This window comes from Ammospiza caudacuta, chromosome 6 (genome assembly GCF_027887145.1).
Source record: "Ammospiza caudacuta isolate bAmmCau1 chromosome 6, bAmmCau1.pri, whole genome shotgun sequence".
Taxonomy (NCBI): domain Eukaryota; kingdom Metazoa; phylum Chordata; class Aves; order Passeriformes; family Passerellidae; genus Ammospiza; species Ammospiza caudacuta.
Window position 1 is genome coordinate 14,364,291 of NC_080598.1, and position 12,584 is coordinate 14,376,874.

The following is a 12,584-nucleotide window of genomic DNA, read 5'->3' on the forward strand; positions in this document are numbered from 1 at the left end:
GGGTGCTGGTCAGATTGCTTACCAATCAGCTCTCAAAAAAGTGTGATAATATAAAAAAATATTATTGTTAACTTTAGTCTGATTAATTCTCCATATCTGTAGGCACAGGTGAGATGAACACACTCCATTGAACAGGGGAATGGAGCTCCCTTGGTGCTGTGTGATTTCAGGTGACACAGCTTTGCCATGGAGTCCTTCACGAGTTGTTCTGGTTTGGGGTGCTAGTCTCACTTATTTGTCCCAGTAACATTTGCTAAAGCTAAATAAGGATATATTCCTCATCTGGGTTTAAAATGAAGCAGTAGAAAGTTTTACCTTAAGAGCAGAAAAGGTTGGATTGTGGGCAGACACTTCCAGAGGCAGTTCAATTAACAGTGATAGAGCTGCTGTCATTCAGAGGCATCCTGAGCATCTTGCAGAGCAGTTCTGTGTGCAAGGTTCCCCTCCCACCTCAAGTTCCTACATGAGTGTAAACAAATCTGAGCTACTGCTCTGCTTCTTGGTCCTTCCAGCTTCTTGTGTTTCCAGCACGTGCTTGGCTGTATCCACGTTTCTGTCTGGCTTAAGGTGCTGTTTAGAGACTCCAGCAAACAGAGCTGGGGGCCTCATTTACTGCCATGTGCCTGCAGCAATTAGGAGGAGGAGAGTGAGTCAAAATATCTCTGTTTCCCTTCCTCTCACAGTGCCTTCAAAGTTGGCTGTTTTTTTCAGAGGGGCTGGGAGGATGTGGAGGTGTGTGATGTCCCATTGCTGCATTTTGATTGCTTTTGTGGACTTGAAACTTCCTAGGTTTGAAATCCACTTGAAATGTCATTGATTTGGAAAAACCTTGTTCTACCAACCAGAAAAAAAAAGTCTATTAGTTTATTTTTCTGGCAGCTAAAGCAGAAACTGTTGAGCAGCCAAAGTGTGTTCAGAAGAATCATAACCTACATCTACAGAATTCACCCATAAAACTCAGTTTCTCTGTGTTTGTAGCTTTATTAATAATTTTTAAAAGTATATATTTGTATACCTGTATCTGCATACATTAACATGTTTAGTTCTGTGGGGTGTACACATTTTGCTAAAATGAGGTTCTTATTTCTAACAGCAATTTCTGCATGTTACTACTTGAGGAGACAAGGGCTTGATTTAATACTTTTGACTCAGCAGATACTTGCAGTGACCTCAGTTGTGCTTCTTACCAGTTGCACAGTTAGAATTTATATTAACAATGTTTGGAAGAGCACCGCAGATAGAATCTTTCTTAAAAAATGTTGACTCAGACAATTTAGGAACATAATGGTCAATTTGTACATTGCTTTGCACTTGGAAAGAAATTTGCCCTCTCTTCCCAACCCCACCATCAACAAATTAGAGGATGATTTATGCCAGCAATTGAGCCTGTGCAACTGCATTTCTTGCATTGCAGAAAATCTACTCAGTGAGATCAGCACAACACCCCAAACATTTGTTTATAACAATCTTATTACAAGATTGGCTTGTGCTTGTGTGTTCTCTCAAGTGTGTGTGTGTTTGTGTTAAAATATTGCAATCACAAATATAGGATTAAATCTATTGCTCTGGAAAATTGGCATAAGTAATAATTCACAGCTCTCCTGTTTCCTGCCATTCACATTCTCTTCCTCTCTCTGCCCTCCCCTGCAAAAGGAGGAAAAAGAACTTGTAAAAATCCCAAACCATAAAATGGCAGATTCACAACATTCATAGATATTTCCTGAGTCAAGGGAAAAACTGCCAACAAAATGATTGTGCTTCAAAAAGTTGTGATTTTTCAGCTTGGACTGGAGCTTTGGTGATCCTGCTGTGCTCAGGCAGGAGCTGCTCAATGAGTCACTGATGTTTTACCAGGGACTGAGAACACTCAGTTCAGTTGTACCTGTTTTGTGTGGGAAATCTGACCCCCCCTTTGGATATTAAATGAGTATGTTCTTCCTAAAATGAAGTTTAATAATTTTTTGTTAGTATTCCAAATGCTGAATTTATTCTGAAAGTTTCTTCATATAGTCAATGCCCCAAAGCACATTTTGGGTAAAAAGCACCCCAATTTTAAGAGCAATGTTTAGTATGTTGTATCATCATCTTTCTGAATCTACTGAAAAATGACTGTTGTGACATTGTATGGAGATTTAAGTAGTGCCTTATTTCCTTTCTGGTCTGGTGTAAAGGCCAGATTGCAGATAATTTTCTATATAAGAAACAGACTTGTATTTTAATGTCCTTTTATACATTTAAGATAACCATCAGAACTTAAGATGAGAATAGTTGTACAGAGGAAATCATATTTCCATCTTAATAACTCTGGCAATAATTTCTCCTGCCCCGTTCATCCCCTGGCTCGTGCATTTGCACACACATCCCCAAGCTGAACTCGTGCTTTTGCAGGGTACAAAAACTTGCGTTGGGTAAAGGTCACCTTGTCCTCTTAACTCCTGTGTTGTTGAACAGAGGCCCCAAGTTCAGCTCACAGACAAGGAGATGCTATCTTTTCAGCAGAGGCATTTCTTTGTCAGTAGAGATCAGATTCAGCTGACTTTCAAACAGTAGTGTAATACTAATTCAGCACTTCACTGGAAGTCCTTCAATGCATTTCCCCATATGCAGTTCAAAGGGATTAGTTGTTTTAATTAACCAAAACAATCTGTGTTTGTAAAATTTTGCCTTGGTATATGTCTATATATGCTGTTCTATATTATTTATCAAAAACATTACAGTGAGTTCAAATAGGGCATGAATTACAGCATTCTTAGATTTGAGTTTTGCCTTTTGTTCTGCGTGTATTTCATAGGTGTCTGCGGTTTTCTCACCTTAGTTTAGGGGTGTGTGTGAATTCATGAATCAGGTGAGCTGCCTTTGGGAAAATTCAGAAAGTTTTAGTAAATTTGAAGCTTTGGAATGATGTTTGCTTCTGCATAATTCTTGCTGAGGACCTGGTGCTGCAGTTCTTTGCTACTCCTCAGGGGTAAGGTTAACACAGTAAAAGCAGTTATTAATGCTATCGATTATTGACATTCCAGCAGGGCAACTCAGTGGCATTATCTTGGACTTCCCAGATCCTTTGGAGCTTGCACATCCTATTTCAGAGAGACACTTTGGCTGGAAAGCTGCACTGAGATGTGCAAAGTGTGGGTGTGAGGTTACTTTGGTTCCAGAGTGCTTTCAGTGGTTTTGTGTGATAATCCATATCAACACCTTCTGGAGATTTTCAAAGTGAGGGTATTAAATGGCAAACATCTAATAGATGGTGGTGGTGTCAATTTTGTGTAATGCTGGAAGGTGCATTGCAAACCCTTTCCTATCACATTTGTACTCTGAAGTGTCAGTAGTACACAGGGAGTGAGCCAGCTGACCTGTCATAAAACCTTGAGATTACTCTATTTGATAAGTTTATGATCTTCAAGTAATTTTCTGTCTTTGATCCTTATCTTTTTTTAGTTGATAGGCTCCTTACTGTGCATTACTACATTGTATTATCCCCATTTTGAAATAATTAAATCAAGATAATGGCTTTTATGCTGGTTTAATTTTTTCCAGGATAGGTTTAGCTGCAGTGCTATGGTTCTGTGCACACGGCAAACCACAAAGCAGATCTGTTCACCTGTGGTTTTAGCTCAGTACAGCACATTGCAGGCAGGCTGCAGATTTGACTTCTGGCTGCAGGCAGCTTGGTTTATTTTAACTTTCCTACATGTGTTAGAATTTATTGGATACATGCATTTATATACTCTGACAAGTAAATAAAATTAATTGATGCTGAATGTTTTTTGGCCTTTGATTGTTAGTAAAGCAGCTAAGGCTGTGTTTGGCTGCAAATAAGACAAACAGAGACCAAGTCACATAAGGAGAAAGGGATCTGTCCCAAATGAGTAATTGGCATAAGATTACTAAAGTAAACTCCAAATAATTTTTCCTAAAATAAGAAATTGAACATGGTCTCTTAATCTTTGCTGGGCAGTTAGTAGAAAAACAACAGGCTTGGTGAACTTGGCATAATTTCAATGCAGAATTTTGCATAGGGCAAACTGGTTTTGACATAGTGAAGTACTAGAGAGCAAGTTTTGGAATGAGAGAAATTTGTTCTCTTTCGAAGGGTGAACACATTATTAAAGCACAACTCTAACTTCAGTTTCTGCTCACATTTGATTTCCTTTGAGTTTCAAATAATGTCTGCCAGCTTCCTTCCACCCTCAGAATAGCACAGCTACCTCTAAAGCCTCGTGTTTCTTCTAACTTTTCTATTAGTACCTCAGTTTAAATTGCTTTTCCTCCCTCTGACATGAAGATAAGCCTAATTTTTCTCTGCTCAACATGGATCAGAACTAGCATTCCAGATTCTGAAGACTAGGGTGAAAACATAGGAGAAGGGTGGCTGTGGTTCATGTGTGCTGTAATTCAGCTGCATGTTGATGGAGCAAATGATAATGCTGCACAAATGATAAGCAGGGAGAATTTTTTTTGACCATATTGGTAGGTCCTTTTCATCTTTCATAATTGACTTTGGTTCCTAATGTTGATTTTGGCTAGATAGCTATCTTTAAGTTAAATGTCAATATTTAGAAACAGAACCGACATCTTAAAATAATGTGATTGTTGTGGCAAAATCAGGTTTATAAAAGTTCAAGAGGAAACCTTAAAGTTTGAAGGCTAGGTCATGGCAATTACTATCTCTGTTTAATAAAAGAATATAAGGTTAATATGAGTAAAGTTGGTTTTAAAACTCCATTTGTTTTTTGGCTGCCCCATCTGTTGCCTTTAAAGGAGCTGCAGTTTTTCACTGAAGTAGCACAAAATCAGTCACCTTTTTCTTCTGGAAGTTTTAACAGTTTTTTTAAGCAGAAATTGAGACTTGCATGAGAATGTCTGGTTTTGTCCTGATTTACCCCATGCAACATTGAAACCCTTCCAGTGTCAGCCAGATGTGGCTCACAGGAAATGCAATTTCATGGAAGTGAGTGGGAAGCACAGAGATTTCAGAGTCCATTGCCACTCAATGGAAAACTTGGAGTGTAAGCTCAGCCTTGATCAGGTAACCCACAAATGTGTTAACATACACATAAATGTACATGAAATAAAAATAATTAGTGGCTGTGAGTACCTATTTTCTTGTTACATGCAGGATGCAGCTATTTATTAATATTTATTATATTTAATTTATTTAATATACATTTTGCTGTAAAGTATTTTGCTCTTGATCAACTCCCATTTATTTGAGGGAAATATGCAATATTTTATTATCATAATTACCTTTTGTTTAATACTTTTTTTTTCTAATACTAAGCTTTCAAACTCTTCTCTCGTTACTTGATAAAATGCTGCAAACTTTTTCACTTTACACTGCTCAGCTTTACACTTTTTTATAGATGTAGAGGGATTTTTAGAGCAAAAGGACACTGATTAAACAAAGCAATACCTGACTTAATATAAGGTATATAAACCCCACAATATTCAATTTTAACTACAATGATTGAGAAGCTATTAAAGCTTTTTCTAGGATCTGGGACATCATGCCTGATCTGCTGGTGACTGCAGTTGTCAGTTAACTTCCTCATTAAAAAAATGTTTGAATACTAAAACTGAATTTGTCTAGTTTGGGCTTGATGTCATGTACATCCCTTGGCTAACCTGAGGAACAAATTGTTTTCAGAAAACAAGGAAACAAACAAATAGCAGAGTGATGAGGAAGAGTGGTTATCACAGTTAATTTTTCTAAACTGTTGGTTATCAGTCAGGGATCAAAGCTGCTTTAATGCATTTATTAATTCAGCTGCTTTATAGAACAAGTTCATAAACTATGGAGTGATGCTGTAAGTTCAACTGTTTGGTTATTGCATATTTTAATTTACCCCTTCACTTGAGGTCACAAATATGTTCAGGGGCTGCTTCTCCTATAAAAGAAGAAAGGCCAACAATTGCAATGCATACGCTCTCAAGTTCTGTGCTCTCATTTTTGTAATAACCTGTGAAACTGATTGTTGTGTCGTTATGGGAATTTTATGTATGTATATATATATATCTATATTTATTTATTTATTTATATACATGCATATATTTTAGTGTAGATGTGGATGTGAACATTTGTTAAAATAGAAGAAAACATTTGAGTTTAAATATGTGAATTGCTGTGCTTTTAGTGTACTGAGCACACACACACAGACATATTTTGGCCAGTCTTTTAAGAGACCACTTTATGGCTATAGCAGCCAAGGTAAGCAGAATGAAATTGCATCCTGTGACATTTAAAAGAGGTTTCACCATTTTCTGAGTTTGTTTATAAAATATTATTAATATAATTAAAAAACAAACAGAAAAAGAGATGGGAAGAAAAAACCCAGCAAGTAAATAAATCAAACATTTTGTTGTAAAACCAGGTAAGATTTTTCTGTTCAAACTTATGACATATCTTCAACCATGTTCAACCTATATAAGAAATAATTGCTTGTTTAATTGTATTTCATTTTTTCCAAGGATTTAATATTGGTTTTAGTTTTAAAACTGGCTATCTTAATTTTTCCTATACATTCTTTTGATCTCGTGTGACATAAATGTTAACATTCAATACTGTCATGTTGCCTGTAAGTTTTTGTGATAGTTTGTAACATTCAGGAAATTTTTTGGGAAAACTTCTCTAAGGAGATATGTCAGCCATAGTTTACAGATCTCTGCATTATATTCTTCTTTTAACTTTAGAAACCATGTCAGGGTGCAGAAGAAAAGAGGATTCTGGGTGTGACAGGCAGGGAACAGGACCCTGATGGGCTTTGGCTTTAAGTGCAAAAGACTGAGTGTTTTAAGCATGGTGAAATTGTGTATAACCACAGCTCGTGCAGTTCTTTGATTCAGTTAGATCTGCCTTAGTTACCTATTCTGTAGCTTATGGAAAAGTTTTTTTCAGGACTTTATTAATTGGATGGTAAAAAGACAAATTATTAATTTGCCTTCTCAAGGCACAGGTATTTCTGGATTAGATTTTAGATGTTTATCACCTGTTAAACTAAATGGATTGTTAAGGATCTGAAACATTGGTTTGCTCTCTAGTGGTACTATTTTCTAAATTCAGCTGTTCTCAAAGTTTGCTTATTTCAAATAAATATAAAGAGAAAAATGGAAGGACAAAAAAAAAAGGAATATTTTTCAGTATTAATTAACCAAGGCAAATTCAGGGGAGGGCAGTAGGGCTGGGAAGGGTCTGGAGCCCAGGTCTGATGAGGAGCTGCAGGGGCAGTTGGGGGTGTTCAGCCTGGGGAGAAGGAGGCTCAGAGGGGACTTGACCACCCTACAGCTCCATGGAAGGTGCTTGGGGAAGCCAGGCGGGGATCAGTCTCTTCTCTCAGGCAGTGAGTGCCAGGATGAGAGGACACACCTCGAGGGGAGGTGCAGGTTGGACATCAGGAGGAATTTCTTCACAGAAAGGGTGATCAGACTCTGGAATGGGCTGCCCAGGGAGGTGCTGCTGTCACCATCCCTGGAGATGCTCCAGAATATGCTGTGCATGGCACTCAGTGCTGTGTAATTGGCAGGGTGGTATTCACTCAGAGGCTGAACTCGCTCATCTCAGAGATCTTTTCCAACCCAAATGATTCTGTGGCTCTATGATTCTGTAATTTAAATTCATCTTTCAATCTATGTATCCTTAGCAAGCTTACCATACCATCCATTTATTCTTAGGTAAGTTGTAAACTGAATGCGGCACATATAAAATAAAAATTTATTGTAAAAAGACCCCAACATAACAAACTCTTTCATTTTGTTATTTTTTATTGGACAGTATTTTTTCCTTAGGTGGAAAAAGGGATAAAGAAAGATGAAATGTGTGTGTGTCTGAACAGAAGTGTAAATACAATCACATTTGTGGCTTTAGTGCTCTGTAATTACTTTTGGTACAGAATGCTTATGTTGTTAATACTTTGCTTGAGAAGTAGGTTAAAAGTCATGTGTTTGAAATGATTATCTACTTAGTCTAGTGACTCCTAATAATGTGCCTGTGTGCCTGTCAGAATGTTGAGCTGGGTAAGAAGCACAGCAGTCACATTGCATTTTTCTGTAAATCTTTAGTGAAGTAGGAGAGAGCAGTTGAAGAGTATAAATGCTTTATCAATCAATATTGTGCTGCTGATGTGCCCCAAAAGCTTTACATCTTAATTTTGAATTAATTCAAGACTTGGTCTGAAGTTGTCAGATTTTATTAGAAAGGTCTTGCATGGAAATCTCCTCCCTGCCTGAGCACCCTGAGGTTTCATCATCTCAGTACCATGGAATATGGAGGAGCTTCCATGTTCCCTTGCCTTGAGGAATGTGGAATGTGTTTTAATTTCATTTTTCCTAATGTAAAAGCCCACAATTTGTCAGATATCCAGAAACTGTTGTCTTTATGCCTGGAACTCATACTTGCTCTTTAGAATGGTTGATACAGTAAACTTCTGCTGATAATTAAAAAATCTGGGGATTTTGGGGGCAGAGGGAGGGAACTGTAATTCCTGTAAAAGCTCTCCCTGTCAGGATTAAAATGGGTGAAAATAAATGAACCTGAGTGGGATGTGTGACTGTTGAGTTACTGTGTTTCTTTTTTATTTGTGAAATTTGTGAATCACAATTTTATCTTAGAAATGAAGTGCAGACTCAACCAAGAACATACAATGCAAATGCATTGCTTGATATTTAGGTAAAATTCAATGTACAAAGCCAAGTGTTTGCCCATATGTGTATGTGTACTGTTGAACTGGTTTTATTTTGGTATGAAAGTATTATACTGTATTAACCAAGGTATTCTGATTAAAACCCAAGTACTCACTTTTTATATCACTTTAACTTGAATTCTGAATTGTGGGTTAGCATTTCTGTACATTCTGAATTGAAGTTGTGAAATAAAGCTCATGAGTTTGTAGCATTCCTGGCATTTAAGAGCATTTTTATCAGATTTCGTCCATTTAGGAGAAATGTTGGATTTTTTTTTAAGGAACTGAAATGATGAGTAGTAATGTGACAGAAATAGAAGGCAGATTTTTCATGTTGTCATATGAAAATGGACAAAATTTTTCTCGTGTTCCTAATTAAGATAATGGAGTGATTTTTGCTTGGAAGAATGCTTGGTCAGAAGAACAAATAAAAGAAATTTGGTGGGTGGTGCAAGGTTGGAGAGAATTACATCCAGAAATTGGAAAGCAAGGACATTCTGTCATCTGAAAACTTGAATTGTCAAAGAATGTATGGAATTTTAGAAATGAAAATATTTAGTGACATCTTCAGTTTTGGCTATGAATAATAATAAACTGTTTGTGATTGAATAAGTTCTGGCAAGAAGGTTATAGCCACTTGCACAATATCATGAGCAACTGCAAATTTATCTGCACTGTGCTGTTCTCTCTCTTTTTTTTTTTTTTTGTAACCTTAATGGTTCCTAAGTGTGAGCGATTTTTTTGAGAAATCTGAGCCAGTTTTCTGGTGAAGAAATATCTTTAAATTCCAAATTCTCTAGGTCAAGCTGGAGATGACATTACAGATAATTTCAGCTGTAATGTTAATGGGAATTCTGTAAGAACTTGAATTATATTAATATGAGGAGGACAGCCATTCTTTTGTGAAATGCATGATCTCTATATTTGGAGAGATTGCAGATCAGCCACACTTTGATGTGGAAGGATCTTGTTCTATCATCCACTTCACCATCTAAAATGTGCCACAGGGAGTATTTAATGTGGAACTGTGTCCTGTTAAACTGTTGTTTAAGAGAACTTTATTTTAGGTACATTGTGTTTTTTAGGTAAATTGTGGGGGGTTTTTAGGTAAATTTTTATTTTAGGTAAATTGAGTTTTAATAAACTGAATTACATCGAGAACCTTCAGGGAGTTGGGGCAACCATTGGAGTGTGCTCCTGTTACCTGATTTTGTTTCCAGTTTCAAATAATGCAGTACTTTTCTGAAGCTCTGAGAAATGTTAACTTCTGGTAAAAATGCTAACACTGTGGTTTGAGTTTTCTTCCTCCTTATTAATTGAAGTGTTTCTGTTTTCAAGGGAACAAAAGAAATTGAAGGTGAAGAGGAGTCTGGTTTAATTCAGCCTGCAGAAGTATTTGCTCCTAAAAGTCTGGTGCTGGTGTCCAGATTGGATTATCCAGAAATTTTCAGGGTAAATAACTTGCAATTGCTATTTACAATATATCAGCAAAAAAATCTGGTTTTAAATGAGTAACAATGACAGCACTTTTGATGAAAAAGATCTCACTCAGGATTGATCTGGGAATTTAAAAGCAAAAGTAGCTTTAGATTGAACTAGATAAAATTCAACATCTGTGACAGTCTATAGGTTCAAGTAGTGCCTTTTTAAATGCCTCCAAGCATTTTTAAAACTGCACAGAAGGAGTAGTAGAGATTTTTTTGGGCTCAGTGACTCTCTAATGAGAGGAGTTACTAGGACAAAAGCAGACAATATTTGACTAACTATATAATGGTAAATTAACAGTGAAAATCTAGCTCTCCTCCCTATATAATGGTAAATTAACAGTGAAAATCTAGCTCTCCTCCATATATAAAGCAAAATGTTCAAGCCTCTTCCAGACCAAATTAAGATGCATGACCAAGATTTAGGACCTTGGATTACTTTCAGCTGGTGAAATATGACTTATCTGGGATAAATGAAAAGCTTAAATTTCTCCTAAGCTAATGCATATGAACAGAAACAAATAAAGTTCAGTTTACAGATGAAGGGAGGAAATCATTCAGCAGTTGTCTGTAGACATTAAGGATGACTGCACCATGGGAGATTAAAAGTCCTCGGAGCCAGGATCTTGTCTCTCACAGTGGCCCATGGCAAGTGCAAAGCAAAGGGGGTAAGAATAGAGCAGGCTGTAGAAATAATTCCATAAAATGCTTTCCTCATTCAATGTGAATAATAGTTAAATGACATCCTGAACCAGAGGTGTTGTTCCTGTGGATTTTTCAGTAATTAGTTCACTTTCTTAACATTCATATTTTACAACAACCCATGGCACAGAGTTTCACTGTTTAACTATGTGTGATATGAAAAGTTACTGTTGGAATTGTTTCTGAGTAGAGAACTACTAAAATATTTGCTGATAATCAAAGTTACAACAGTGAAAAGGCAAAAGATGCTGTGGAGGAGTTATTTCCTTTTGTCCAAAGGCTTCTTAGAGTGTCACGTTGATCTGGATTGAATTATTAGTAAAAATGCTAAAGCTGTATCTGTGATTTCTCAATCAAAATTTGATCCACTAATAAAGTATGTTGAAATATTAATGTAATATTAATATAAATGTATTTACATTGATATAACAAAATTAGGGATGTAAGTTAGATAACATATGGAATTGTTAGTGGTTTATACTAGTCTTAAAATGAGCCTCAGAAGCTCATTGATTAATCAGTGTTCTACCCTGGAAACCAGTCAGGTTTTAGTCCATTAGAGTTCAAAGCACAGATGAAGCTGTGTTGATTTTTATATTTTTTAACAGTAACTTATAATAAACTTATAACAAACAAAGCAAAAACGTTATACATAGAATTTCTTTTAAAAAACCATACATCCCTTGCAAGTAGCCAAGCTAATTTTTAAAAATGAATTATTACCTCTGTGGCAAATTACTTTTGTTGGAGGTTACTTCACTGCACTAGTAACTATTAAGAACTTATTTTTTTGAAGATGATATACATAGATCTTTGAATAATTTGACCTATATTGCAGTCTGATATATTTTGTCAAACTTTCCAGGCTTGCCTTGGTTTGATCTACACCGTGTATGTGGACAGCCTGAATGTGTCACTGGAGACTCTCATTGCAAATCTCTGTTCATGCCTTGTCCCTGCTTCTGGAGGGTCTCAGGTAAGTGGGGAGGGGGGCTAGGGGGGGAAAGGGTATTTTTCCAGTTAATTTAATTTATGAAGAAAACAAAAAATAAATTCTTGAGATATTTTTGAAGAAAAAAAGATCATAGTTCAGCTGAGTGCTTTCCCTGTGGCCTGTGAGTGCTTTCCCTGTGGCCTGTCTTCTAAAGACAGCAAAAATTCCATTCCAGGATAAGGTCAAAGGGTTAATTTTGTCACTGAGTTGGCTTTTACAGGGCACATTAACAAATTAAGCAGTTTGTATAAGTTTAGTTTTTAAATAATAAAGTGTTCAAGAATATTTTTGCTTGCTACAGAAATTTTTTTAAAGGCATTTTTTTTTTACCATTTTCTGACATAAGCTTCATATCTGTTCATTTATGCCTGTTTGTTCCTTGATGGAATTTAGGATTCCACTGTCATTTCTTTGATAACTCATTTTAATTTCTATTTTCATGATTTGTTTTTGAAATGGTAAAAAGTAACTCAAGTGGGGTTTCCTCAGAGGAATTAAATATTGCAAATTGCCCATGTTTTCAAAAATTAAAGTTTTCTAGCTAGCAGACTTCTTTCTAATTTTCACTTGTGCTTTCTGTGAGCAGAAAGTCAGGTTTGTTTCTTGATTTACTTTTTATAAAATATTCCTGTACATTTGTAAGGTTTTGGTAAGCCAGTTGAGTCTTCTGTGTTTGTTTTTTGCTTTATGCTGTGACCCTGATGGGAAATTATGGTCCTTACTATGAAA

At 36.3% G+C, this 12,584-nt stretch overlaps 1 protein-coding gene across 1 annotated transcript in view; it reads left to right on the top strand.

Annotated features, from left to right (window-relative positions):
* SBF2 (SET binding factor 2) overlaps positions 1-12,584 on the top strand; it is a 230,828-nt gene that overhangs the window by 101,522 nt on the left and 116,722 nt on the right. The window contains exons 4-5 of the mRNA XM_058806404.1: positions 10,014-10,127; positions 11,727-11,837. Of these exons, the coding sequence (XP_058662387.1) occupies positions 10,014-10,127; positions 11,727-11,837 (225 nt within the window). The remainder of the gene's footprint in view (positions 1-10,013; positions 10,128-11,726; positions 11,838-12,584) is intronic.